The following is a 26,848-nucleotide window of genomic DNA, read 5'->3' on the forward strand; positions in this document are numbered from 1 at the left end:
CTCTCCCCTGACCTGGCTGCACCAGATGAAAGGAGCCAACGCCAAACTCCTGAGGTGGAGCCTGCTCCTGCAGGATTACGACATGGACGTGGTCCACGTGAAGGGAAGTGCCAACCTGATAGCGGACGCGCTGTCCCGGAGAGGGGGCCCCGAACTTCCCCAGGTCACTGGTCAGCGTGACCCCGCTCCGTTCAGTCTCGAAAGGGGGAGAAATGTGACGCCGCAGGGAGGGGGGAGTGTTGACCTGGGAATGTGCCCTGGGGATGGGAGACCTGAGAGCCTGTCACCTGAGTCAGGAGGGGGAGGGGGAGGTGACACCTCTGCCAGGAATGTGGACGGAGAGTGTAGGAAGGAACCTGCTGGGGGGGTTTAGTTTTCAGTTTGGGGCTGGGTGGAGGAACGCAGGGAACCCCAGGGCTGGGGTCTAAGCTCCCTGCCCCCCAGAAGGACTTGACTGAGGGGTCCTGGTTGTACCCACAAGCTCTGTTTGGGACTGTGTTCCTGTGGTCCAATAAACCTTCTGTTTTACTGGCTGGCTGAGAGTCACGGTGAATCCCAGGAAGAGGGGTGCAGGGCCTGGACTCCCCCACACTCCGTGACACCTGCCATGCTGGCACCTTCCAGCCCGGCAAGGAGAGCGCTGGCTTCTCTCCCCACCCACCTCATGCCTTGGGGGTCAGCAAGCTGGGGCTGCAGGTCCTGCTCCGCATGGAGCCACCTGCCTGGCCTTCCCCAGTGGGCACTGTCCTGGGCACTCGGCGGGCAGCCTGGCATGGCCGGCGGGCTCCGAGCCCAGACCCTCCTCCTCGGGGCGCAGACACCCAGGGCAGGCGGCTGTTTCCGGGCGCTGCGTCTCTCCAGCCCCCCACGGCGAGGGGGCTCCCCGGGTCCCGGAGCTGCGCCCAGCCCAGCTGGGGGAGGCCGTGCCAGGCTGTGCCAGGGCGGGCAGCGGCGGGTCGCTCCTCTGCCACCTGCTGCCCCCGGCTCCAGCCTCCGCTCCGGGCAGCCGGGCCTCGCCCTGCCCGTGTGGCCGGGCCAGCCCACCGGGGGCGGGCGCTGTCCCCGGCTCGTGTCCCCGGGGCACCGGCTGCTCCGCCCGACGCCGCCCGCAGCACCCAGCCGCCCGCGGGCCATGGCCGCCGCCTTCGCCCCCAAGCTCGGCCGCAGCCTGGCGAGCCCCGACCCGCACCACGGCCCCGGGTAAGGCGGGGGCTGCGGGGAGGATCTGCCCCGCCCGCGCTGCGCCCTGCGGAGGGGGGGGGGCGCTGGCGTGGGGGAGTGTCCCGGGTGGGGCTGCAGGGAGCCGGGACCCGGCGCACTCCCGGGGGGGGGGGGACATTGCATGGGGGGGTGTCCCGGGGGGGGGACTGCAGGGAGCCGGGACCCGGCGCACTCCCGGGGGGGGGGGGACACGTTGCATGGGGGGGGGTGTCCCGGGGGGGGACTGCAGGGAGCCGGGACCCGGCGCACTCCCGGGGGGGGGGGGACGTTGCATGGGGGGGGGGGGTGTCCCGGGGGGGGGGTGCAGGGAGCCGGGACCCGGCGCACTCCCGGGGGGGGGGGGGGACGGGGGGGTGTCCCGAGGGGGGTGCAGGGAGCCGGGACCCGGCGCGCGCCCGGGGGGAGGACATTGCATGGGGGGGGTATCCCGGAAGGGGGGGGGTGTCTCGGGGGGGGCTGCAGGGAGCCGGGACCCGGCGCACTCCCGGGGGGAGGACATTGCATGGGGGGGGGTGTCCCGGGGGGGGGGGGGCTGCAGGGAGCCGGGACCTGGCGCGCCCTGCGATTGGTGCCTGCCCGGCTCAGCCCCGGCGCTGTGTGCGGGGGTTGCCATGGCAACAGGACGCCGAGCCCAGCTGGCCGGAGCGGGAGCGAGAAGCCTCGAGCAGCAGGAGGGGGAGGGGCGAGCAAGGGGGGGAGGGAAGGGGCAGGAGCGGGAGGGGAGGGGGGAGCAGAGGAGAGTGGGGGGAGTGGGGGGCAGGGGGAGCAGAGCGGGTGGGAAGGGGGCAGGAGGGGGAGCAGAGCAGAGTTGGGGAGGGAAGGGGGAGGGCAGGGGAAGCAGAGTGGGTGGGAAGGGACAGGAGGGGGAGTGGAGCAGAGTGGGGGGAGCAGGGGGCAGGGGAAGCAGAGCGGGTGGGAAGGGACAGGAGGGGGAGTGGAGCAGAGTGGGGGGAGCAGGGGGCAGGGGCAGCAGAGCGGGTGGGAAGGGACAGGAGGGGGAGCAGAGCAGAGTGGGGGGAGGGGCGGGGGAGCAGAGTGAGTGGGAAGGGGCAGGAGGGGGAGTGGAGCAGAGTGGGGGGAGGGGCGGGGGGAGCAGAGTGGGTGGGAAGGGACAGGAGGGGGAGTGGAGCAGAGTCGGGGGGAGGGGCGGGGGGAGCAGAGCGGGTGGGAAGGGGCAGGAGGGGGAGTGGAGCAGAGTGGGGGGAGCAGGGGGCAGGGGAAGCAGAGCGGGTGGGAAGGGACAGGAGGGGGAGTGGTGCAGAGTGGGGGGAGCGGGGGGCAGGGGGAGCAGAGCGGGTGGGAAGGGACAGGAGGGGGAGTGGAGCAGAGTGGGGGGGGAGGGGCGGGGGGAGCAGAGTGGGTGGGAAGGGACAGGAGGGGGAGTGGAGCAGAGTGGGGGGGAGGGGCGGGGGGAGCAGAGCGGGTGGGAAGGGGGCAGGAGGGGGAGTGGAGCAGAGTGGGGGGAGCAGGGGGCAGGGGAAGCAGAGTGGGTGGGAAGGGACAGGAGGGGGAGTGGAGCAGAGTGGGGGGAGCAGGGGGCAGGGGAAGCAGAGCGGGTGGGAAGGGACAGGAGGGGGAGCGGAGCAGAGTGGGGGGAGCAGGGGGCAGGGGGAGCAGAGCGGGTGGGAAGGGACAGGAGGGGGAGCGGAGCAGAGTGGGGGGAGGGGCGGGGGGAGCAGAGTGAGTGGGAAGGGGCAGGAGGGGAAGTGGAGCAGAGTGGGGGAAGGGGCGGGGGGAGCAGAGTGGGTGGGAAGGGACAGGAGGGGGACTGGAGCAGAGTGGGGGGGAGGGGTGGGGGAGCAGAGCGGGTGGGAAGGGGCAGGAGGGGGAGTGGAGCAGAGTGGGGGGAGGGGCGGGGGGAGCAGAGTGAGTGGGAAGGGGAAGGAGGGGGAGTGGAGCAGAGTGGGGGAAGGGGCGGGGGGAGCAGAGTGGGTGGGAAGGGACAGGAGGGGGAGTGGAGCAGAGTGGGGGGGAGGGGTGGGGGGAGCAGAGCGGGTGGGAAGGGGCAGGAGGGGGAGTGGAGCAGAGTGGGGGGAGCAGGGGGCAGGGGAAGCAGAGCGGGTGGGAAGGGACAGGAGGGGGAGTGGAGCAGAGTGGGGGGAGCAGGGGGCAGGGGAAGCAGAGCGGGTGGGAAGGGACAGGAGGGGGAGTGGAGCAGAGTGGGGGGAGCAGGGGGCAGGGGGAGCAGAGCGGGTGGGAAAGGACAGGAGGGGGAGCGGAGCAGAGTGGGGGGAGGGGCGGGGGGAGCAGAGTGAGTGGGAAGGGGCAGGAGGGGGAGTGGAGCAGAGTGGGGGGAGGGGCGGGGGGAGCAGAGTGGGTGGGAAGGGACAGGAGGGGGAGTGGAGCAGAGTGGGGGGGAGGGGCGGGGGGAGCAGAGCGGGTGGGAAGGGGCAGGAGGGGGAGTGGAGCAGAGTGGGGGGAGCAGGGGGCAGGGGAAGCAGAGCGGGTGGGAAGGGACAGGAGGGGGAGTGGAGCAGAGTGGGGGGAGCAGGGGGCAGGGGAAGCAGAGCGGGTGGGAAGGGACAGGAGGGGGAGTGGAGCAGAGTGGGGGGAGCGGGGGGCAGGGGGAGCAGAGCGGGTGGGAAGGGACAGGAGGGGGAGCGGAGCAAAGTGGGGGGAGGGGCGGGGGGAGCAGAGTGAGTGGGAAGGGGCAGGAGGGGGAGTGGAGCATAGTGGGGGTGCAGGGGGGGTGCAGCGGGGGTGCAGCTTCCCCCCACGGCTCCCGCCTCCCTCCCAGGAAAGGATCGCTGTCCCAGGCAATCTCTCCCCACGCAGCTGGGCCCCTGGCACACAGACCCCCCTGGCACAGAGGCACTGGGCAGGCTGCGCCCAGCCCTACCCAAACTGCGAGGGCCGCTGGCGCCTTGAGATGGGGGAGAGCCCAATACCCTGTCTGCCCCCAGATCCAGGCCCAGCCCCGTGGCAGAAGGCAAGGGAGAGCCCCCCGTGCCCAGCACCTCGGTCCAGCTCCCCTTTGCTCTGTCTCATGGGCATCCCCGGCCCTGAGCTGTCACGGCTGCCTCCTGCACAGCCGTAGGTGCCCCAAGCCCACCGTGGGCCGGGCTCATGGCTGCTGGGAGCCATCTGAGCTTGCAGGCCCCGCTCCTGGAGCTGCATCTCCCCCGCGGGACAGGGCAGCAGCCCCAGGGCGAGTCTGGGGTCGGCTGCCCTGGGGATTTGTTCAGCGGCTCCGGGATGTTGGGGGCGGCGGTTCGCTCTGGGCCCTGCCTCAGCCCTGCTGCCTGTGCCCTTTGCAGCTCCGCCGGGTACTGCCCTCCGAACGAGAGCTGCAGGCAGCTGACCTCACCGCTCCCGACCAGCCCCGAGGTGGCCGGCTCCAGCCAGCTGATGCTGCAGCCCGCCCCTTGGCCCTGCCATGGTGCCCAGCCCGTGCAGCAGGCAGGGGAGCTGCTGGGGACGAGGCCGGCCTGCTGGGGGGCAGGAGCTCAGCTGCTGGGATGCTGCGTGATCCCAGGCTACACAGGTGGGAGACGGGGCAGCTGCCCCCCACGCTCGCTGGGCTCCATGGCCGGCTGTAGGGGGGTGGGGGCCTGGAGCCATGCTGGCCACTGCTCCCGCCTTTCCTAGGGACTCCATCCATGCCACAAGCTGCCCCCCCCCCCCCCCCCCGCCCAGGAGACCATGCTGGGCACCAGAGATCCTCCCTCAATCGCAACCGGGCCTCCTCTTGGGGACTCTGTGTGGCGCATGACCCAGCAGGCTCTGTCCAAGGGCCTCTGCTCACACCTGGTGCCCCTCCCCGTCCAGGGCCACGGGAGGGGTCGTGCGGGATCAGCCCAGGCCGGCCTGCTAGCCTGAGTGGGGGTCAGGGGCACGCCGTTGGCATGGGGAGCCGCAAGCAGCCCCCTCTGGTGCGTCTCTCCCTGTGCCCACTGGCAGCATTAGCCAGGCACCCTAGGCGTTTCCCCTGGTTATTGTGAAAAGAAAGGGGGGACCTGCCGTTTCCCCCCAAAGGCCCGGATTGCACTCAGAGAATTGCTTCGTAGCCACTGACACCCCAAAAATCTCCCGTACCCCCTGGGGATCCCCCCCTCCGGAGCGGCCGCTTAGTGGATTCCAGCTCTGTCTTTCAGAGTAACAGCCGTGTTAGTCTGTATTCGCAAAAAGAGAAGGAGGACTTGTGGCACCTTAGAGACTAACCAATTTATTTGAGCATAAGCTTTCGTGAGCTACAGCTCACTTCATTGGATGCATATTCATCAGTATGCATCCGATGAAGTGAGCTGTAGCTCACGAAAGCTCATGCTCAAATAAATTGGTTAGTCTCTAAGGTGCCACAAGTCCTCCTTTTCTTTTAGCTCTGTCTTTGTGCCTCTCCCTCGGGTTGGTCTCAGTGCCCAGCATGACACAGCTGGGCTCTGCGAGGCTGGGCCCGGGGAACGCCCCTCCAGCTGGCATCACCCCCTTACCCCCTGCCTCGGCCCTCAGGACTCCCCCACCCCTAAGCCCTCCAGCTCTCCCCTGCCCTATTTCCCCTGCCCTCCCACACACAGCAGGGCTCTGGGGCTACTAACCTGCCTCTCATCTCGCCTGCATCTCCGGGCACTGGGGCCGCCCTGCTCCCAGGATTCATTCCCAGGGCCCAGAATCTCTTCGCCAAGACCTACTCCGAGATCTGCAAGGAGGCCAGGAGTGACTTTGCCAGGCAGCAGCTGAGAGCCGCAGGCCAGGAGCAGGAGCTGCAGAAGGCAGGGCGGCTGCTCCAGGGCACCAAGGGCAAAGTGAGTCACCAGAGCGACTTGGCATCTTGCTGCTGCCCCCCTGGAGCCTGCCCCTGCTGCCTGCCCCCAGGGGCCACAGCACGTCACCCGCCACACCAGGAACTGCCCCCTGCCCCCAGGGCACCCACAGCCCGTCACCCGCCACACCAGGAACTGCCCCCTGCCCCCGGGGCACCCACAGCCCGTCACCCGCCACACCAGGAACTGCCCCCTGCCCCCGGGGCACCCACGGCCCGTCACCCGCCACACCAGGAACTGCCCCCTGCCCCCGGGGCACCCACGGCCTGTCACCTGCCACACCAGGAACTGCCTCCTGCCCCCAGGGGCCACAGCACTTCTCCTGCCACGCCGGCAGCATGCTGGGGGGTGTGTGCCCTGCCTGCTCCAGTGTCCCCAGGGTCTGAGAATGCAGGTGTGTGGGGCACTGAGCAAGGAGCAGCCTGGGCAGGGAGCTTGGCCACCATCAATCCTGCGGCCCCAGCTGGGCGCCTCGCGAGGCCGCACGGGCTAGCGGAGCTCGGCGCTCTGGGGGCGAGTCCCTCTGGCTCACGGGGCAGCTTGGGGGATGTTACTGATCGGCTCTGTCCCCTTCCCCACCGACAGACACGCTGGGCTGCTTTGCTGGGAGCGACTTTCGGCACGCACAGCCCCAGACAGGCCCACCCCGCTGCACCTACCCCATGGACCCTCTGCACCTACCCCACACACAGCCCCAGACAGGCCCATGCCCCTTCACCCCCCCTGCACCTACCCCATGGACCCTCTGCACCTACCCCACGCACAGCCCCAGACAGACCCACTCCCCCTGCACCTACCCCATGGACCCTCTGCACCTACCCCACACAGCCCCAGACAGACCCACTCCCCCTGCACCTACCCCATGGACCCTCTGCACCTACCCCACACAGCCCCAGACAGACCCACTCCCCCTGCACCTACCCCATGGACCCTCTGCACCTACCCCACACAGCCCCAGACAGACCCACTCCCCCTGCACCTACCCCATGGACCCTCTGCACCTACCCCATGCACAGCCCCGGACAGGCCCACTCCCTCGCATCCCCCTGCACCTACCCCATGGACCCTCTGCACCTACCCCACACAGCCCCAGACAGGCCCACCGCCCCTGCACCTATCCCACGCACAGCCCAGGAGAGTCCCACGCCCCTGCACCCCCCCCTGCACCTACCCCTTGGACCCTCTGCACCTCCCCCATGTACAGCCCCGGACAGGGCAATAGGGCCAGCCCTGACTGCCAGGGGAGAGCGCCCCCTACTGAACCCCCCCATGCTGCTCCCTGCAGCACCTGGGGTTTCCTTGGACGTCTGCCTGCCAAGAGCGGCCCTGCTTAGCCTGTGGGCTCTGCTGCGCTCAGCCCGATGGGTTTGGCTTATTTAGCTGCTCCTGTTCTTACACCACTGTCTGCTCCAGCCTGGGGTGGCACAGGGAGCTCTCTGGCCGGTTCCTCTAACAGCGAGAGCATTGCCACGTGGCGCATGCCCGGCCCACCCAGCTTAGGCAGCGCTCCCAGACCCGTCCCCCCACGGGGACCCCTGTGTGATGACCCCCATTGTGCACCCCCAGCTCCTCACCGCCAAGTACAGGACTCCGGGCCCGGCAGCAGCCCCGTACGGATTGCCCTTTGCCTTCCAACCACAGGGCTCCCCCTACTCCATGGAGGACAACAACCCCCACAAGTGCTTCATCTCGGGTGAGCCTGCAGGGCTGGGGCCGGGCATGTGGGCTGGGATTCGGGGAGCAGAAGGGAGGGAGTGTGTTGGGGGGGTCCTGGGAGCCCTGAGGAGCCCCCCTCTTCATCCTTTAATCCAGAGTCCTGCAAGGACCAACCATCCTACCAGCCAAGGACCTGCCTCTGCGACGCCAGTCACACCCAGGGTCTGGCAGAGAGCTCTGGGGCCCCCCACAGTGCTGGGGGGCTGGAGGGGGTGACTTGGTGCCCCGAGTTGGGGTGCTGGTGTGGTGGGAACGTGCTGTCCCTGCAGGGGCCCTGGCACGACCCACACGGTCTGCCCCCCAGCTGCTTCGTTGGCTGCTGGGTCTGGAAGAGCCAGTCCGCTGTGGGGAGGCTGGGCTCGTTTCCAGGCATCAGGGCTCAGGTTATCCTCCTGTGACCTGGGCAGGCTTCACCGGCTTTGTGCCCCGCGCCCGCTTCCTGATCGGGGCAGGCTACCCGCTGACCACCCACCGTGCCCTGGTGGAGTTTGGCCAGAACAGAGGGAGCAGGCCTGAGGCCGGGAAAGGCAGCACGGTCCTTCCTCCGCTGCTGAAGTCGTACCCCACGGACATGGGGCTGCTGCCCCACTATGCAGGCTACGTCCCAGGTGAGCGGTGCGGCCCCGGGACAGGACCCCAGGGCAGCCGGCTAGGAAGGGACAAAGTAGCCAGCACGACGGGCATTCCCTGCAGCAAAGTCGGCACCCGTGGCTGGCTCCTGCAATGCCAATGGAAGGAAAGACCAGGAAGGACTCACAGCAGATCCCACAAACCCCCTTAATTTGGACCCCCAAACTCTCCACGGCTCCATCCCGGCCCACAGCCCCATCCCATCTCACTGTACTGCCAGACAAGCCCAGCATCGGCACCTGCAGCCCAGTGTGCGGGAAAGACCATCACTGGTGGACGGTCGCCGCAGATCAACCCCCCGCGCGCCCCACTCAGCACCGGCTCACGGGGTCCATGGGGTAGGTGATTAATACAGCCTTGGTCATAGCCCTCAGCTACGATGCAGCGAGCCCTAGACACCTCCAGGTGGGGACAGTGGGCCAGGATACTGGTCAGAGTTAAGGGGCTTTGGGGACCTGATTGAATTTCCAGACGTTGACATTTGCCGGTTAACACTGCCCATGGCTCTGCCTCTGCAGGGCTGACCATTTGCCTTGCCAGAGCCATGGTGGGCTCCTAACACAGCATCCCTGGCACACGGAGAGAGCTGCCATCAGCCTGATCTGGAGCTTACTGTGCTTTGCCTGGAACGAGCGAGCAGTTAAACCCAGGGGGCAGCCTCCCAGCTGGCAGGTCCTGCACCCCTCCCGCAGGGCTTCTCCGTTGCTGCTGAGTCCGAGAGCGGCGGTTGCAGGCAGTGGCTCATACAGCCCATGGGGGGCAGCGCCAGGCTGGGGCAGGGGCTTTATGCAGACTAAAGGCCCCAAGTGACGGGATGCCCAGTCCTGCCCATGGGCGATGGCTCCCCCGCCGGGTAGGTGTTTTGTGCTGTCCAGCGCACGTTGGGCCTTCCGTAGCTGCAGCCCCAGGGACCGGGCCGCATCTGCCCCAGGTGGGCTCCTCTCACGGGCTCCTTCTCATTGCCCGCAGGCTACAAGTTCCAGTTTGGCCACACCTACGGCCAGCTTACCCACAACGCCCTGGGGCTGAGCACCCTGGAGAAGCAGATGGCCGACTAGCAGCGGGGCCGGGCCGGTTCCTTCCCGGAGCTGTTTGGAGCCTGCCCCGCCGTGTACAGGAGCAATAAAGAGAAGGAGCCACAAACTCTATTGCCCTTCCATGTTGCCCGGCTGCGCTGCAAACCGTCGGCGGGGACGTGCCGCGGGGGGGGTGTTTAAATCAGTGCTCCTGCCCCGCAGCCCTGGCTGAATCTTTCCCACCCAACACGGGCAGCCTCCCCGCCAGGGAGTGCCACCAGCCCCGGGGTGTGATGCTGCACGGCCCACGGGCTGGTGCCAAGGGGGGGCACTGCCAACAGAGCACGAGGGCTAGCATTGCCCCGAGCCGCGGGCAGCTCTGCCCCTCCAGGCTGCAGGGCCAAGACCGACTGGGCCCAAAGCCAGCCCACTGGGCCCGAGGCCCGGAGCAGTGCTCTGGGGCAGGGGGCGACACCAGGGGGCGGGTGCTGGGGTGAGCTGGGTCAGCACCTTTTTTATTAATATGCCTCATAAATAAAGAAATAAATAAAGTCGGCCCCGCCCCTCCGGGAATGGCCACAGCACACAGGGCGCAGCGGCCGCGAGCGATGTACAAGCAGGTGGGAACCTGGCGAGACGCAGGCCCCTGGCCCCGGGGGAGCCAGCCCGGGCATCACGCTGCCCAGACACCAGCACCATCCTGGCAACAAATACCGGCACGGCCTCACACTAATACTGCCTGGCACTGCCCACGTGCTCGCCCTGGGAATGGGGTGAGCACGGCAGGACAAGGGTTAACTGACAGTGGCGCCTCCTGCTAGGGGCCCAGGCCCTGCTCTCCCGCCCCCAAGGCACGGCTGGGAACTCAGCCGCAGGCAGGGCCCTGCCTGACTCATACAGCCTGCCCCTTGCGGAGACAAGAGCCCGTAGCCAGGCCCTGGCCATGCTGGGAGTGCCCCCAACCGCCCCTGCTGCAGGCACTGCCCCCCCCCCACCTGCTGGGAATGGCCTTGTGCCACTGCCCCTCCCCAGGCAGTGCCCCATGGCTGGAGCAGCAGATGGGGGGTGGGGGGGGGGGCATGCACCCCGCAGCGCTGTGTCTGCACGGGGCTGGAACTAACCCGCTGGGGGCTCACCCCCCCCAACACTGAATGGCCTTGGCCTAGACGCAGGCGGCCCCGTGGCATGGCCGTGCCAGGCCGCTGGCTGGGACCCGGGGCTGGCGCCGCCCTGGCGACGGGCTGGGTACAATGCATGCTGCGGTACTCGCACAGTCTGCGCCCGGGGCCGCCCTCGAGCCAGGCTCCGCAGCTGAGCTGCCGTGTGTCCCCCCTGGGCCCCGCCACACAATACAGCCCCCCTGTATGGCCCTGAGCATGTCACATGGGCCACAGCCGTGCGCTGATCGGGCCCCGGCCGAGAGCCCCTGCTCCCGAGCAAAAGGGGCCTGAGCTCGGCAATGCCGCCCGACGCCACAAGGGGGCGGCCTGCAGAGCAGATGGTTCTGGGGCAGCTGGTTCTGACGGAGCCGGAGCAGTGCATGCTGGGGGCTGTAGTCTCCTGCGGCCAGCCTCTGCCCAGTCCGGGAGCCGGGAGCCCGCGCCCCCCCAGCCCATCAGGGTCCTTGGCTGGGCAGCCCCTGCTGCCGAGCGACGCCGCCTGGGGTCCTGCTACATAGGGGGCCAGGGCATGCGGGGCTGGAGACGAGCGGGGTGACGGGCGAGTCCCTGGGGGGGCTGCATGCACGGTGGCGCCTGGCGCGGGGTCCCCCGGGGCGCAGCAGCCGTGGCAGGTGCCTGGGGCGGGCGAGGCGCCCCCAGGGTCACGGGATGTCCGGCAGGGCGGGCACGGTACGGACTGGCGAGAAGCGGCGTCTGTCCCCCCTGTGGTCCTGGGCGCGGCGTCCCGGCCCCGTCAGTAGTCCTCGTCCGCCGGGTGGGTGACGTACATGATGGGCACCAGCCCGCTCTGCGAGCCCAGCCCACACTGCAGCCAGTCGCTGTCCACCTTGGCCAGCACGCGCAGGACGGCCCCTTTGGTGAAGCTCAGCTGGCCCGCCTCGGTGGCAATGTGATGGCAAAGCGCTTTCACCTCGCTGCGGGGAGAGCGGAGGGGAGGCGCGTGACGCAAGGGAGGGCTGGTGCCGCTCGCAGGACAGGCGCCCTCTGCTCTGCCCCTTGGGGAGCGGGCGCCGTGCCGGCCGGGGGGGGCAAACGAGACACCCCCCCCAGGCCGGGGCACCTGCACCCAGAACCCTCCTCCCCTGCCAGCCCCCCCATCACAGTCCTTCCCATCACCCCCTCTGCAATGCTTCCCAGCCTGGCTGCCCCGGAGCAGTGCTGGGGTGGGGTTCGGGGGCTGGGGCCGGGTGTGTGTCTCTCAGCCGCGGGACAGGGGGCACTGGGGCGGGGTTCGGGGGCTGGGGCCGGGTGTGTATCTCTCAGCCGCGGGACAGGGGGCACTGGGGTGGGGTTCGGGGGCTGGGGCCGGGTGTGTGTCTCTCAGCCGCGGGACAGGGGGCACTGGGGTGGGGTTCGGGGTGTGGGGCAGGGGGTGTCTCTCAGCCGCGGGACAGGGGGCACTGGGGTGGGGTTCGGGGTGTGGGGCAGGGGGTGTCTCTCAGCCGCGGGTCAGGGGGCACTGGGGTGGGGTTCGGGGGCTGGGGCAGGGGGTGTCTCTCAGCCGCGGGTCAGGGGGCACTGGGGTGGGGTTCGGGGGCTGGGGCCGGGTGTGTGTCTCTCAGCCGCGGGACAGGGGGCACTGGGGTGGGGTTCGGGGGCTGGGGCCGGGTGTGTGTCTCTCAGCCGCGGGACAGGGGGCACTGGGGTGGGGTTCGGGGGCTGGGGCAGGGGGTGTCTCTCAGCCGCGGGACAGAGGGCACTGGGGTGGAGTTCGGGGGCTGGGGTCGGGTGTGTGTCTCTCAGCCGCGGGTCAGGGGGCACTGGGGTGGGGTTCGGGGGCTGGGGCAGGGGGTGTCTCTCAGCCGCGGGACAGGGGGCACTGGGGTGGGGTTCGGGGGCTGGGGCAGGGGGTGTCTCTCAGCCGCGGGACAGAGGGCACTGGGGTGGAGTTCGGGGGCTGGGGTCGGGTGTGTGTCTCTCAGCCGCGGGTCAGGGGCACTGGGGTGGGGTTCGGGGTGTGGGGCCGGGTGTGTGTCTCTCAGCCGCGGGACAGGGGGCACTGGGGTGGGGTTCGGGGTGTGGGGCCGGGTGTGTGTCTCTCAGCCGCGGGACAGGGGGCACTGGGGTGGGGTTCGGGGGCTGGGGCAGGGGGTGTCTCTCAGCCGCGGGACAGGGGGCACTGGGGTGGGGTTCGGGGGCTGGGGCCGGGGCCGGGTGTGTGTCTCTCAGCCGCGGGACAGGGGGCACTGGGGTGGGGTTCGGGGGCTGCGGCAGGGGGTGTCTCTCAGCCGCGGGACAGGGGGCACTGGGGTGGGGTTCGGGGGCTGGGGCCGGGTGTGTGTCTCTCAGCCGCGGGACAGGGGGCACTGGGGTGGGGTTCGGGGGCTGGGGCCGGGTGTGTGTCTCTCAGCCGCGGGACAGGGGGCACTGGGGTGGGGTTCGGGGGCTGGGGCCGGGTGTGTGTCTCTCAGCCGCGGGACAGGGGGCACTGGGGTGGGGTTCGGGGGCTGGGGCAGGGGGTGTCTCTCAGCCGCGGGACAGAGGGCACTGGGGTGGAGTTCGGGGGCTGGGGTCGGGTGTGTGTCTCTCAGCCGCGGGTCAGGGGGCACTGGGGTGGGGTTCGGGGGCTGGGGCAGGGGGTGTCTCTCAGCCGCGGGACAGGGGGCACTGGGGTGGGGTTCGGGGGCTGGGGCCGGGGCCGGGTGTGTGTCTCTCAGCCGCGGGACAGGGGGCACTGGGGTGGGGTTCGGGGGCTGGGGCCGGGGCCGGGTGTGTGTCTCTCAGCCGCGGGACAGGGGGCACTGGGGTGGGGTTCGGGGGCTGGGGCAGCGTGTGTCTCTCAGCTGCAGGGCAGGGGGCTGCCAGGGTGGGGTTTGGGGCCGGCTGTGTATCTCTCAGCTGTGGGGCAGGGGGTGCGGTTTGGGGGGTGGGGCAGGGTGTGTCTCTCAGCTGCAGGGCAGGGGGCTGCCAGGGTGCTGGGGTGCGGTTTGGGCCGGCTGTGTATCTCTCAGCTGTGGGCAGGGGGTGCGGTTCGGGGGCTGGGGCAGGGTGTGTCTCTCAGCTGCAGGGCAGGGGGCTGCCAGGGTGGGGTTTGGGGGTATCTCTCACCGAGTGGAGAGCATACCAAGTGCAGCCCAGCCCCCCAGGGGAGTTTGGGGTGCAGTGAGGCCTGCGGCTCATCTCATGGGGCATGGACAGCTGCCAGCTCCATGGTCGCGCAGCGGGGAGAGGGTCCTGCCCAGTGGGCACTGGACTAAGCTCCCCTATTCCCTGGAGCTGGGGGTGAGGAAGGGGTGCCCCCCCAGAGGAAGGTGGTGCTAGGCCCTGTTGCATGGAAGGGGCCCAACCAATCCCTTGTCAGCTTGAGCTCCGCACCCGCCCCGGGGTTCTGCCCCCGCCACAGGCCAGCGCCACTCACCAGGGGATTTGGGGGGGCAGCCCCCCAGCTAGCTGCTGTTCAGGGGGCTCGTTGGGCAGCTCCGCCTGTGGTCGCTCGGGCTCAGGGGCCGCCTCTCTCCACATTCCTGCCCCCACCGTCTGGGCCATGAGCTGGAACACGGACCTGTCCAGGGTCAGCCAACCAGAGGGTAACCTGAAAGGAAGGGCGCGGAGTCAGGCGGGGACATGTCCCGGGGCCCCGGGGCTAGGAGAAGCTGGACCTGGCGGGCGGCTCGGCCCTGCCGGGGAGGGGACAGGTTCTATTCCTAGCCTGAAAGACCCCGATGGGCCCTGCTCCCACAGAGGGATCACGTCTCCCGCAAAATGCAGCCACCTCTGGGGAAGGCAGATGCCCAGGGTGCATCCCAGCTCAGACAGTGCCCTCGCCTGAGCCATTCTGCCCCAGACCGCGCTAGCTCAGCTCCTCCTGCTACCTCGGGGGGTGACGGGCTGGGGTGAACCGTCTCCTGTGGGGCGGCCCCTGGCCTGTGCCCGAGACTCTGGGCAGTGAGTGGGCCCAGCACTCACGTCCCTACCTGTTGGGCTGCCTGGCCTCCTTCTGCACTTTCCTAGCCCCGAACAGGTGTCCCCACTTGGTGGGCTGGCTGCCGTCGGGGGGCCCAGGGCTGCTCTCCGCCACGGGGGGCGTGACCACCCCCTGTCTGTGGGGAGCCCCATTTTCCTTCTCCTTGCTGTGCTTCAGCTCTGCTAGCACCGAGTCCGGGGGGCTCCCCATCCAGGAGGGCCAGCTCCGCTCGCTGGCCTCGCCTGGCTTCTCCCCGGGCTCTGCCGCAGCTTTGGGCTTCTCCTCCACAGCCCCCTCGGCGACAGGGCAGGCCTCCGCCCCCTCCACCACGCCCTCGCGGGGAGGGGGCGCCTTCCCGCCCTCGGCCAGCCTGGGCACAGCTCCTGGCGCCTTCTGCTTCTTCTTCTCGGGGCGGATGAACTTGGAGCCCTCGGCCGAGCCCTCGATGTAAACCTGGGAGCTCTGCATGAGCTGGTACCACCAGCCGGCCTGCTTGTCCTTTCTCCCCTCCCAGGCGCTCTCCTTCGCCTTCCTCTGCTCCTCCTCCCTGGCGCCGTCCCCGCAGGAGGCGCCCACCCCCTTGACCCGTTCACACGCCGCTCCCTCCTGGCCCTGGCCTGCAGGCAGCCGCTCTTCCCCGGCGCTCCCCGGGCCCTGCTCCGGGGCGGCGCTCCAGCCGGCCGGCTCCTCGGTGCTGCCCCGGGAGCGCATCAGCTGCAGGGTGGAGTGCGCGGAGAGCAGCAGGTCCTGCTTGACCCGCAGCAGCTCCTTCCGCTGCTGCTGCTCCCTGCCCATCTGCAGCAGGTGGTGCTCGAAGAGCAGGTCCAGGCTGAAGGGCAGCAGGGACAGAGGCTGGAGCAGGAGTAGCAGCTCCTCAAACAGGGCCTGGCACACGCCGTGCGACAGGCACAGGAAGCCCACCGGCTGGTAGTGCACCAGGATGACGTCTGCAGGGCAGAGGGAAAGCGGTGAGAGCCCAGCGACCCGCCACGACGCCCAGTTACCCCACGTCCCCAGGGACGCCCTTCCCAGGGGGCAGGGCCGGGAGGTGCCACCCGGGGCAGGGGGCCAGGCGCAGGGAGCTGTGCGCAGCCCAGCAGCACTGAGCAAACCTCCTGTGGCTCTGGGGAGCCCCAACAGACTCCCGCGTCTCACTCGCACGGTCCCAACCCAGCAGCCAAGTACCATTGTACCGGCCGTGCTCTGTCTCCAGCTCTGCCCCACGGAGAGCACAGATCAGCACCCCCGGGAGTCTCTCGCCAGCCCCCGGCGAGCGAGCGCCCCCACCAGGAGGGCCCATCACACTGGGCCCGGGCCCGTCTCCGGCGCAGCCCCGAGTCTGGCATGAAAATCGCCCGCTGGAAAGAGGCACCGCTGTGACCTGTTAGCTGCGGGCTGGAGGGGCCAGAGGGGGGCGAGAGCCCTCCTCACCCAGCACTTGCATGTGCCCCTCGCCGCCCACGCCAGGCCCCTCCCGCGAGGGGCTCAGTGCTCTGCAACCAGGAATGAATCCAGCCCCACGGGGCCGTCACCCTCCCAGCTCACGAGGGGCACAGAGGCTCGGCACTTGGTCACGGGGATGCAACCCCATGCCCTCCCCCGACTCCTCTGCCTTGGCCGCAGAGCCAGCCCTTCCCTGGGCACTGGCAGAGCTGGGACACGGCCCCCTTCTCCACTCAGCACCGTCTGACATCCGAGGGACCGCAAGGGCCACGCTCGCCGCCAAGGGGCCCCACCCGCCCCTCCGTGCTCAGGGTGCCACGGTTCCCCACTGCTGCATGCCCTCCAGAGGTGAGCCCTGCCTGCCTGCTGGGCACTGGGAATGCAGGGCCTGCCCCACGGGGCCCCTCCGCCCTGCACGGGGCGGGAGACCCAGGGCTGCAGCACAGCTGAGGTAGGCCCGGCAAGGGGGCACCTGGGATGCTCTGCAAACCAGGGGCCAGCACAAAGGGGCCTCTCGTTTGGGGGATCTCCAATCCCCGGGGCGCTGCTGAAATCCCCCAAGCGAGTGGCAGCCCACTGCCCAGAGGAACATTAATGGGCATCATTTAGAATCTCACAGGCGCTTCTGGCCACCCCCGTCTCCGTTAGAAAACCTTCTGGGGAGGGGAGAAGTGTGTCTGGCTGCATTTCGGGGGTGGGCTGCAGTTGGGGGCAGGCTGCAATTTCTTCAGCCCTGGCAGGTGGCAGGAGCATGGGGCTCTGGGCACCGATCCCCCTGGCCCAGGGGAGGGCATATGCTGGGCGGTCTGTGCTCTGCCCAGCCCCCTCGCTCTGCCTGGCCCCCTCGCTCTGTCCCTGCGCTCTGCCCGGCCTCCCCAGGCACTTACCTTCATGGTTATACAGGTGATTGAACCAAAACTCCAGAGACCGGACACTGCAGAAAAGGAAACACAAGCAATGAAGGTGAGAACTCGTGACGCCCGTTTAGCCCAGTTCCTTCCAGATGTTCTGTAGGAAGAAGCACAGCTGGAGGGGGGCATCTTCATAGCTGAGCCTGGTGGGGAGCAGTTCAGGGGTGCAGAACGCAATGCAGGGCCAGGGGCTAATTCCCCAGCAGCAAGTTCTGCCTGCAGACATGTCTGTGGGGGGGCCCCAGCATCAAAGAGGCCGCTTGGTTTAGGACAGGTGAGTGGCTGCTGTGACAAGCACGTCTCTCACAAGCCCAGCAGGTGTTCCTGGCCCAGCCTGCTTTGCTGAGAAGGGGCCAAGCCACTACATTGCTGAGGGTCTTGTCCCAGGGGTCCTGGGCATTCTGGGTGCAGAGCAGCACCAGAGCCAGGATGTGCCAAGATGGAGAGCCCCGTTTGCCTGTGATCTGCCAGCCCTTGAGGAGCTGCAGGAGCACAGCGGGCAGCTGGATTGAGCTGTCTGGGCCATGGCTTCCCCTCCCATTTCCGGCGCTTGCCTAGTTCCCCTTTGGCGAGTCCCTGGCGCGTGGGGCGGCCGTTCCCCAAGTGCTCCGGGTAGCCGGGACAGCGCACAGTGACTCTGTGGCAGCACAGAGGCGCATCGCACGGGGGCCCGCTTACTTGAGAAGGCCGAAGATGAATGCGTTGAACCTCATGCTGTGGCTGGTCAGCTCGGCGAACTGGCTGATCCTGCTGTGGAGGCCGTGCAGCACCTTGGTGGAGGGGCCTGTGGGACACGGGGACAGGCTGGGGGTTAGTCCCGGAGCAGGGTCAGGGTCAGACCAGGTGAGCAGGTCCCCTCGCACCCCTGGGGCATGCACAGACCAATAGGCCTCACTCACTCCCCTTCACAAAGGGCAGGGTGCACCCCAAAGCGCCTTGGCCATGTGAAATTCACCATCTGACCAGCTGTGACATTATTGACGGGAACTGGGACCATATAGATCATTGTTGCAACCAAGGTCCTGTCGTGGCACCAAATCTTGTATAAAGGGGGTCAAATGAGGTGTCTAAGACACGGTTATGGTTTGCTGGTTATGCTCATGCTGTCTGTATGCGTGTGTCATTTTTGTAGTTGAAGATATAAGTATTGGCTCTAGACTGTCTGTATTTCAAACTTGTGCTGTGCTTCTGGGGGACACCCCAGACACGTTGGTGTCAGCTCTGCCTAGCCTGCTGGATGGGCCATTAAGGACCATCAGCTACACACCAGACCCGTTGAGAGAAGGCAGACACGCCTTGGGACTCAGCAAGGCATGCAGGGAGCTGCCTACGGACAGAACTCTGAGGTGTTTCCAGGCCATGTGATGAACAGCTTGTCTTTGCGACATGGCAGGAGAATATCAAAAGCTGCTGCAGCTCCTCCATCTTGTCTTCAGTCCTGCTTCTTGCCTCTGGAGGTACTTTGTTTGCTACACTGAAACTTTGAACCAAGGACTGATGACCCATCCCAGCTGGGGATGTTCTCCAGAGACTTGATTTGAACCTGCCGTTTATTCCATCGCTGCTACAAGCCTGAACCAAGAACTTGGCCATCACTGTCTGTCACTGATTCCATTTAACCCATTCTAGCTCTCGTCTCTATTTTTTCCTTTTATGAATAAACCTTTAGATTTTAGATTCTAAGGGACTGGCAACAGTGTGATTTGTGGGTAAGATCTGATTTGTATAGTGACCTGGGTCTGGGGCTTGGTCCTTTGGGATCGAGGGAACCTTTTTTCTTTTACTGGGGTGTTGGTTTTCATAACCATTCGTCCCCATAACGAGTGGCGGTGGTGGAGATACTGGGAAACTGGAGTGTCTAAGGGAATCGCTTGTGTGACGTGTGGTTAGCCAGTGGGGTAAAACCAAAGTCCTCTCTGTCTGGCTGGTTCGGTTTGCCTTGGTGTGCATAGAAACCCCAGCCTGGGGCTGTAACTGCCCTGCTCAAAGCAATTTGTCCTGAATTGATATTCTCAGAAGTGTCCCACCAAAGCCAGCATCGTTACACCAGGCCAGCAGCCTGCCCCAGGGGGTGGCTGCCATCAGCCCAGGCCCCTGCCTGGTGGGGTGCAGAGCTGGGGGGTTCTTGGCCCAGGAGCGAGTAACTGCCGCATTGGAGCAAACCTCAGCCCAGGGCTGAGCCGAATGGTACCTAGCTGGGTGGACGCCTCCACCACGCTCCAGGGAGTGTTCTTCCGCTGGCCGATGATCACGTCCAGGACGTAGGCCTTGAGCCCGTCGCTCAGGATGTCCCGGATGGCTGGGCACAGGTATTTCAGGATGAGGTGCCCCACGTTGGGGCTCACCGAGCTGTTCCCGAGCTTGGCCTGGCAGCAAGCACATGGGAGGGAGAGGGTTAGTCACTACGCGGCTGAGTGCTCTGCCTCCTGCTGCGGGGAGTTCCAGGGGTGAGGGATGGAGGCTGTACAGGCAGGCTGGCCTGTCTGGGTCACTGCAGGGAGCTGAGTGAAGCAAACAACTCTGAGATGTGCAGTGCTCAGCCCCAGCAGCTCCCCACAGCGAGTGGGCCATGCCCAGTCAGGCTGCCTCCCTCGCAGCCCCTCGGGCCAAGGAAGGGCTGTTCCTCAGGCAAAGGCCAGTGCTGTCTCTACTACACCCTGCTGGGTACGGGCGACCCCTCTCTGGCATCAGCCTCCAACTACTCTGTGTAGTTGGCCCCACAGGTGTATTCCCAAGGCCCCAAACACCTCCCCGCCTCGCTGTTCCTGGGGCACTGGAAAACCAGCCCAGCCCCTGGTCCTGGGAGAAACACCTGCTGCTGATGCTGCACCCAGGCGCTGGAAGAGGCCAACTTCCGCGAGCGTCTCTAAGGCACCTGTCCCCGCGGTGCCTAGGTGCCGGTCAGGCAAACCATGGGTGTGTCTCAGGCCCAGAGCAGGAGCGCTCCCTGCTGCCTACTCGCTGAGGCGTTGCCCTTACTCACTCTCCCAGGCACCGGAGCTGCCAGCCCTTCCAGGAGGGGCGTCCGTCTGGCGGCTGGGAGAGGCTCCGAGTCTGCACACCCACCCTGAGCTCTCCGGGGGCCTGTTTGCTGCTAGTTACGCCCCATGCTCCCATGCAGCTGGCATACCCCATGCCAGCCCTGAGCCGAGCTCTCCCCCTCCCGGGCCCTGAGCCCGCATTTCCTGTCGCGTTGCTCTGCCCATGGCCCCTGGGCTGGCGCCAGGACACAGGGCATGGGGGATGAACGGAGTCAGAGCAGCCCGTGTCACACCACCAAGCCCCGCTGGCAGCCGGAGCCTCGCACTGTGACGGCACTGCTCCCCTGCGGGTGCAGCGTGGCCATGGGGCCTGGCAGACGGGGACCCAAGGGGCCTGGCCACGAGGGAGTTTCTTGTTCTTCTTCTGGGAGCAGGAAACGCCGTGTAAATGGCAAACACCGAAGTGTCAGGTGACCCGGGCGCTCCCAGCTCGCAAGGGCTCAGGGAGGCTGAAGTCAGCCCCGCGGTCCGGCTCTCAGTCCTGGGGATGGCTCTAAACGGGCAGGCCAGGCTGGGGCACTGCACAGAGCCCAGCGCTGGCGGGGCAGCTGTCATGGCATGAGGGGGAGTCAGGGCCCTGCACCCCCACTTCCTGCGATTCACCGTGACTCTCAGCCAGCCAGTAGAACAGAAGGTTTATTGGAGACGACAGGAACACAGTTCAAACCAGAGCTTGCAGTCATAAACAAGATCCCTTAGTCAGGCCCTTCTGGGGGGCAGGGAGATTAGACCCCAGCCTTGGGGCTCCCTCCTCTTCTCCAGCCAACTCCCCAAAACTGGAAACCCTTCCAACTGTCTCACCCAACCTTCCCCCAGCTCCTCCTCCAGTCTTTGTCCAGCTTCCCGGGCAGAAGGTGTCACCTCGCCACAACTCCCCTCCTGGCTCAGGTTACAGGCTCAGGTATCTTCCCTCAAGGGAAGTCTCCCCTCCCCACTGAAACTCCCCTGCAACATCCCCAGGTCAAATCCGCCCCCCTCCCTGCTGCGTCACATCTCTCCCCCCTTCCAGACTGAGTTGAGGGGCGTCACTCTGACCAGTGACCTGGGGAAGTTCAGGGCCCCCTCTCCGGACAACGCATCCGCTATCATGTTGGAACTTCCCTTCACGTGGACCACATCCATGTCGTAATCCTGCAGGAGCAGGCTCCATCTCAGGAGCTTGGCGTTGGCTCCTTTCATCTGGTGCAGCCAGGTTAGGGGAGAGTGGTCAGTGTAGACGGTGAAGTGTCGCCAGAAGAGATGGGGCTCTAGTTTCTTGAGGGCCCACACCATGGCCAGGCACTCCTTCTCGATGGCCGCGTAGTGTTGCTCCTGGGTAGCAACTTCTTGCTCAGGTACACGATGGGGGTGTCTCTCCCCCTTTTCATCCTCCTGCATTAACACCGCCCCCAGTCCTGTGTCGGAGGCGTCGATGAACACCACAAAGGGCTTGTCAAAGTCTGGGTTTGCCAGAACCGGGCCACTGGCCAGAGCCTCCTTCAGTGCCCGGAAAGCGTCCTGGCACTGCTCGGTCCAGACCACCTTGTCTGGCTTCTTCTTCTTGTATAGCTCAGTGATGGGGGTGGCTATGGCGCTAAAGTGGGTACTCATGTGTCCAGTACTTCCAGTCCTTCAACTGATAGACTCATTAGATCATTCACAGGATCAGGCAGGAGGCGACTTCTTTCCAAACACAAAATTCTATTCAATGAGGCAAAAGAACGCTCAGCTGTAGCTGTTCTGACTGAGAGTAGCAAGAGAGGAATTCCGACTTCTTTCAGTCCAGGAAACAGAGCACAAAGATCGGGTTGAGCCACGAGCGATGATAAAAAAGAAGTTGAAGTCAAATCTTCATTCATTCGTCATGTGATATTCCACTTGTGACGAAGTGGGACTGTTCTTAATGTTTCCTCTGAATAGTGTGGGGGTGCCTCAGTTTCCCCTAGGCAGTTCTTAAGTATCTAGGTGGTGGGGTAAGGGTATATTATTGTTGCAGAGCCCTGGAGGGCAGGTGTGTGCAGGGGTCTGGAGACAGAGAATGGCTGACACCTTATTTCCTGACAACTGATGGCCTGGGCCCTTCCCTCTGCAAAGTGAGAGCTAAAGGGGTTGGAGAACAAAGGAATCAGGTGACCTCCTGGTCCGGGAAAGGAACAAAGCCCAGAGGAGGAGGGGCTGGAGGGAGTTTCAGTTTGGGGCTGGCTGGAGACCTGGAGTGAAGTGCAGACGTGTTTGTCTGGCTCACTGCCCCCCAAAATGGACCCGGCTGAGGGGGTCCTGTTTTCTGCACCTGCAAGCTCTGTGTTAGACCATGTTCCTGTAGTCTAATAAACCTTCTGTTTTACTGGCTGGCTGAGAGTCCCGTCTGACTGCGAAGTTGGGGGGCAGGACCCTCTGGCTTCCCCAGGACCCTGCCTGGGCGGACTCGCTGTGGGAAGCACACGGAGGGGCAGAGGATGCTGAATGCTCCGAGGTCAGACCCAGGAAGGGGGAAGCTGTGTGAGCTGTGTGTCCTGCAGACAGGCTGCTCACAGAAAGGAGACTTCCCCAGAGTCCTGACTGGCTTCGTAGGGAGCAGTTCCAGAGCATCGCCCAGGGACCCCGTGACACCACTCTGTGTTCAAATTCTCTATTCTCTCCTGAGCACACCGCAGCCCCATTGCTCCTCGTGCCTCACTCCACTCAACTGTGGGTGTTTTATAGGACAGGGATCTGTAAAAGCCACGTAGAGGTTGAGTAGAATCTAGAAGTCGCTGTTGTCGATTTTTAAGAAACAAGTCTGTTTATACATTTTCAGTTGTCTTAAACACTTCTTGTCCTTTTCACTTAAGGATTCAATACAAAAGCCTTCATTAGTCAACTTCTGGACTGAAGTCTTTCCTTCTTCCAGTACTTTTTCAATGGATAGCTCTCGGATTGATCCAAACGTAGCTTCTGTTGCTGGACAAAGATCTACGACTGTTGTAGCAGATGCCCGGATGGCATTGTTTAATGGCCCAAGCGGTTTCCACAGTAGACTTACGAGAGAGAGAGAATGGCGATAGTCTTCTCTGAACGTAGTAGCAGAAGTAATCCACCAGCCTCACTACTTAGATCCATCCCATCTTGGTAGATACTTTCCAAAGCCAGTATTAATGGCTGGAGTAAATTTTAAGACAAGAGCCAAGGATCGCTCATGAGAAAGCCAGAGGGTTTTCCCAGACTGGACTAATATGAACTTCAGTCCCACTGTATCTTCTATATTTTCCAAGATACTCAGTCTTTTTGGACTCTTGCTGAAAAAAGAATATAAGGAAGACATCAAATTTATAGCTTTTTAAATGTCTTTTGAAGATTCTGCAGCTCGTCCTAGCGCTAGTTGGAGTAGATGGCCTCTGCAGTGTGTATAGGAGAGGCTAGGGCTACACTTTTCTCTGAGCAAAGCTTGTGCTCCCCATGTCTTCCAGAGACGTTTGCAGCTTCATCAAATGTACAAGCAGCCATCTGTTTGGGGTCCAACTGACACGCATTTAACTCTTCTAAGATGTGGGTTGTCACAGATGCAGCCAATCTGTCTTCTATAACTTGAACTTAGATTCATAGATATTAAGGTTAGAAGGGACCATTATGATCACCTAGTCCGACCCCCCGCACAACACAGGCCACAGAATCTCACCCACCCACTCCTGCGATAAACCTCTCACCTATGTCTGAGCTACTGAAGTCCTCAAATCATGGTTTAAAGACTTCAAGGTGCAGATAATCCTCCAGTAAGTGACATGCCCCATGCTACACAGGAAGGTGAAAACCCCCCAGGGCCTCTGCCAATCTGCCCTGGAGGAAAATTCCTTCCCGACCCCAAATATGGCCATCAACTGAACCCTGAGCATGTGGGAAAGATTCACCAGCCAGATACCCAGGAAAGAATTCTCTGTAGTAACTCAGATCCCACCCCATCTAACATCCCATCACAGGCCATTGGGCATATTTACCATGAATAGTTAAAGATCAATTAATTGCCAAAATCATGTTTTTCCATCATACCATCTCCTCCATAAACTTATTGAGTTTAATCTTGAACCCAGATAGGTCTTTTGCCCCCAGTGCTTCCCTTGGAAGGCTATTCCAGAACTTCACTCCTCTGATGGTTAGAAACCTTCGTCTAATTTCAAGTCTAAACTTTCCGATGGCCAGTTTATATCCATTTGTTCTTGTGTCCACATTGGTACTGAGCTTAAATAATTCCTCTCCCTCTCCAGTATCTATCCCTCTGGTATATTTATAGAGAGCAATCCTATCTCCCCTCAACCTTCTTTTGGTTAGGCTAAACAAGCCAAGCTCTTTGAGTCTCCCTTCATAGGACAGGTTTTCCATTCCTCGAATCATCCTAGTAGCCCTTCTCTGCACCTCTTCCAGTTTGAATTCATCTTTCTTAAACGTGGGAGACCAGAACGGCACACAGTATTCCATGGGAGGTCTCCCCAGTGCCTTGTATACCGGTACTAACGCCTCCTGATCTCTACTGGAAATACCTCGCCTGATGCATCCTCAGACCGCATTAGCTTTTTTCACGGCCATGTCACATTGGCGGCTCATAGTCATTCTGTGATAAACCAATACTCCAAGGTCCTTCTCCTTCTCTGTTACTTCCAAGTGATGTGTCCCCAGTTTATAACAGAAATTCTTGTTATTAATCCCTAAATGCATGACTTTACACTTCTCAGTATTAAATTTCATCCTATTACTATTACTCCAGTTTACAAGGTCATCCAGATCTTCCTGTATGATGTCCCGGTCCTTCTCTGTATTGGCAATACCTCCCAGCTTTGTATCATCCACAAATTTTATTAGCACATTCCCATGTTTTGTGCCAAGGTCAGTAATAAAAAGATTAAATAAGATTGGTCCCAAAACCGATCCCTGAGGAACTCCACTGGTAACCTCCCTCCAGCCTGACAGTTCACCTTTCAGTATAACCCGCTGTAGTCTCCCTATTAACCAATTCTTTATCCACCTTTCAATTTTCATATTGATCCCCATCTTTTCCAAATTAACTAATAATTCCCCATGTGGCACCGTATCAAACGCCTTGCTGAAATCGAGGTAAATTAGATCCACTGCGTTTCCTTTGTCTAAAAAATCTGTTACTTTCTCAAAGAAGGAGATCAGGTTAGTTTGGCACGATCTACCTTTTGTAAAGCCATGTTGTATTTTGTTCCATTTACCATTGACCTCAATGTCCTTAACTACTTTCTCCTTCAAAATTTTTTCCAAGACCTTGCACGCTACAGATGTCAAACTAACAGGCCTGTAGTTACCCGGATCACTTTTTTTCCCTTTCTTAAAAATAGGAACTATGTTAGCAATTCTCCAGTCATACGGTACAACCCCTGAGTTTACAGATTCATTAAAAATTCTTGCTAATGGGCTTGCAATTGCATGTGCCAGTTCCTTTAATATTCTTGGATGAAGATGATCTGGGCCCGCCGATTTAGTCCCATTAAACTGTTCGAGTTTGGCTTCTACCTCAGATATGGTAATATCTACCTCCATCTCCTCATTCCCATTTGTCATGCTACCATTATCCCTAAGATCCTCATTAGTCTTATTAAAGACTGAGGCAAAGTATTTGTTTAGATATTGTGCCATGCCTAGATTATCCTTAACCTCCACTCCATTCTCAGTGTTTAGCGGTCCCACTTCTTCTTTCTTTTTCTTCTTATTTATATGGCTACAGAACCTTTTACTATTGGCTTTAATTCCCTTTGCAAGGTCCAACTCTACTTGACTTTTAGCCTTTCTCACTTTATCCCTACATGTTCTGACCTCAATAAGGTAGCTTTCCTTGCTGATCCCTCCCATCTTCCACTCCTTGCAGGCTTTCTGCTTTTTCTTAATCACCTCTCTGAGATGCTTGCACATCCAGCTTGGTCTACAACTCCTGCCTATGAATTTAGAAATGCATCTACTGGCCTACCACTGACATCAAGATAACGTACACAATAACTTAATTCTTGATGCCCATTTGCATTGATGCATTCATCAGCCATGTATGCAAATTTTTCGAATGTGGTGAGAGAGTTCTTCACTTTTTCAACTGAGTCTTTCACTTTGTTGCACCACATGCTTCTAGCCAGTCAACTGAGTTTCCTGCAGAAAGACAGTGAGCATTTGCTGGTCTTGTTCGGAACCAGTGTTCAACTCCAGGATGAACAAGTGTCAATGCACTTAACATTGGCCTCCAGTTTGTTGTGTGTGGTATCTCTTGCTTAAATGGAAAGTAGGATGCCACAGCCATGTTTGTTCGCATGAACTGTGTTGTGTCTCCAGCATTCTTAACAGCCTCATTAAGTACTTCTAAAATTGGCTTTGAAAGTGGGCTTATAAGGCTTTCTGTATGTTGATGCACTCCAGAGGCCCTGTGTTTTGCTGCCTTTTCACATAGTTTGTCAGCATTGGCTTTGCTGATCAGTCTCAGTGATTTCAGCTGAGCTCTCAGGGTGGGGAACCTCACTGCTAGTGCAGGCTGGGCCGTCTCTTCCACAGAAACGCTGTCCCACAGCAGGTCTAAGCACTTAGACCTGATTTCAGCTGTAGGGATCACTTAACAGAACAAAAGACTCTCTAGGGAGCCTAATCCGCTCTGTCTTTAAACAGTGGAGGCGGCAGGTCAAACAGCACTTGTGACTCAGACAGACCGTCAAGCAAAACACCTGTCCCCACCCTCTCTCTTGATGCCCTCAATCAGCAGAGGCTATGTGCCCTTTACTCCTACAATAAGAACAACAACATTTCATTCTGCCCCACCCCCTCCCCACACACACATTCAAGTGATTTGTAACCCAACCCCAGCCAAAATCTATCACTTGGGCAAGGCAGCTCTTGTTTGCTGGATACCTCGGTAGATGAGGCGTGACTGTAAATACAATCTGGTCCTGAAGCCTTTCCCCCCAGCCCCCAGCTCATCACTAGCTGCCAGGGAGAGCTCATTTAGGCTTTGCTTACAAATCATCATTTGAAATGATAAGGTTGGCCAACATCACCGAAATGAATGCACTGACATGGTC

At 62.8% G+C, this 26,848-nt stretch overlaps 2 protein-coding genes across 2 annotated transcripts in view; one reads left to right on the forward strand and one right to left on the reverse strand.

Moving 5' to 3' along the window:
• Nucleotides 1-1,832: 1,832 nt before the first annotated feature.
• Nucleotides 1,833-9,385, forward strand: CIMIP2B (ciliary microtubule inner protein 2B). Its single transcript, XM_077818079.1, has 6 exons — nt 1,833-1,903; nt 4,479-4,705; nt 5,809-5,963; nt 7,548-7,674; nt 8,105-8,305; nt 9,297-9,385. The coding sequence occupies exons 1-6, from the start codon at nt 1,833-1,835 to the stop codon at nt 9,383-9,385; spliced, it is 870 nt and encodes a 289-aa protein (XP_077674205.1).
• A 1,872-nt stretch (nt 9,386-11,257) lies between these two features.
• Nucleotides 11,258-26,848, reverse strand: part of RUSC2 (RUN and SH3 domain containing 2) — a 38,724-nt gene continuing 23,133 nt past the window's right edge. The window contains exons 7-12 of the mRNA XM_077818080.1: nt 18,974-19,148; nt 17,461-17,566; nt 16,759-16,805; nt 14,439-15,375; nt 13,883-14,056; nt 11,258-11,438 (exon numbers count right to left, since the gene is read on the reverse strand). Of these exons, the coding sequence (XP_077674206.1) occupies nt 11,258-11,438; nt 13,883-14,056; nt 14,439-15,375; nt 16,759-16,805; nt 17,461-17,566; nt 18,974-19,148 (1,620 nt within the window). The remainder of the gene's footprint in view (nt 11,439-13,882; nt 14,057-14,438; nt 15,376-16,758; nt 16,806-17,460; nt 17,567-18,973; nt 19,149-26,848) is intronic.

The sequence above is a fragment of the Eretmochelys imbricata genome, chromosome 5 (assembly GCF_965152235.1).
Source record: "Eretmochelys imbricata isolate rEreImb1 chromosome 5, rEreImb1.hap1, whole genome shotgun sequence".
NCBI lineage: Eukaryota > Metazoa > Chordata > Testudines > Cheloniidae > Eretmochelys > Eretmochelys imbricata.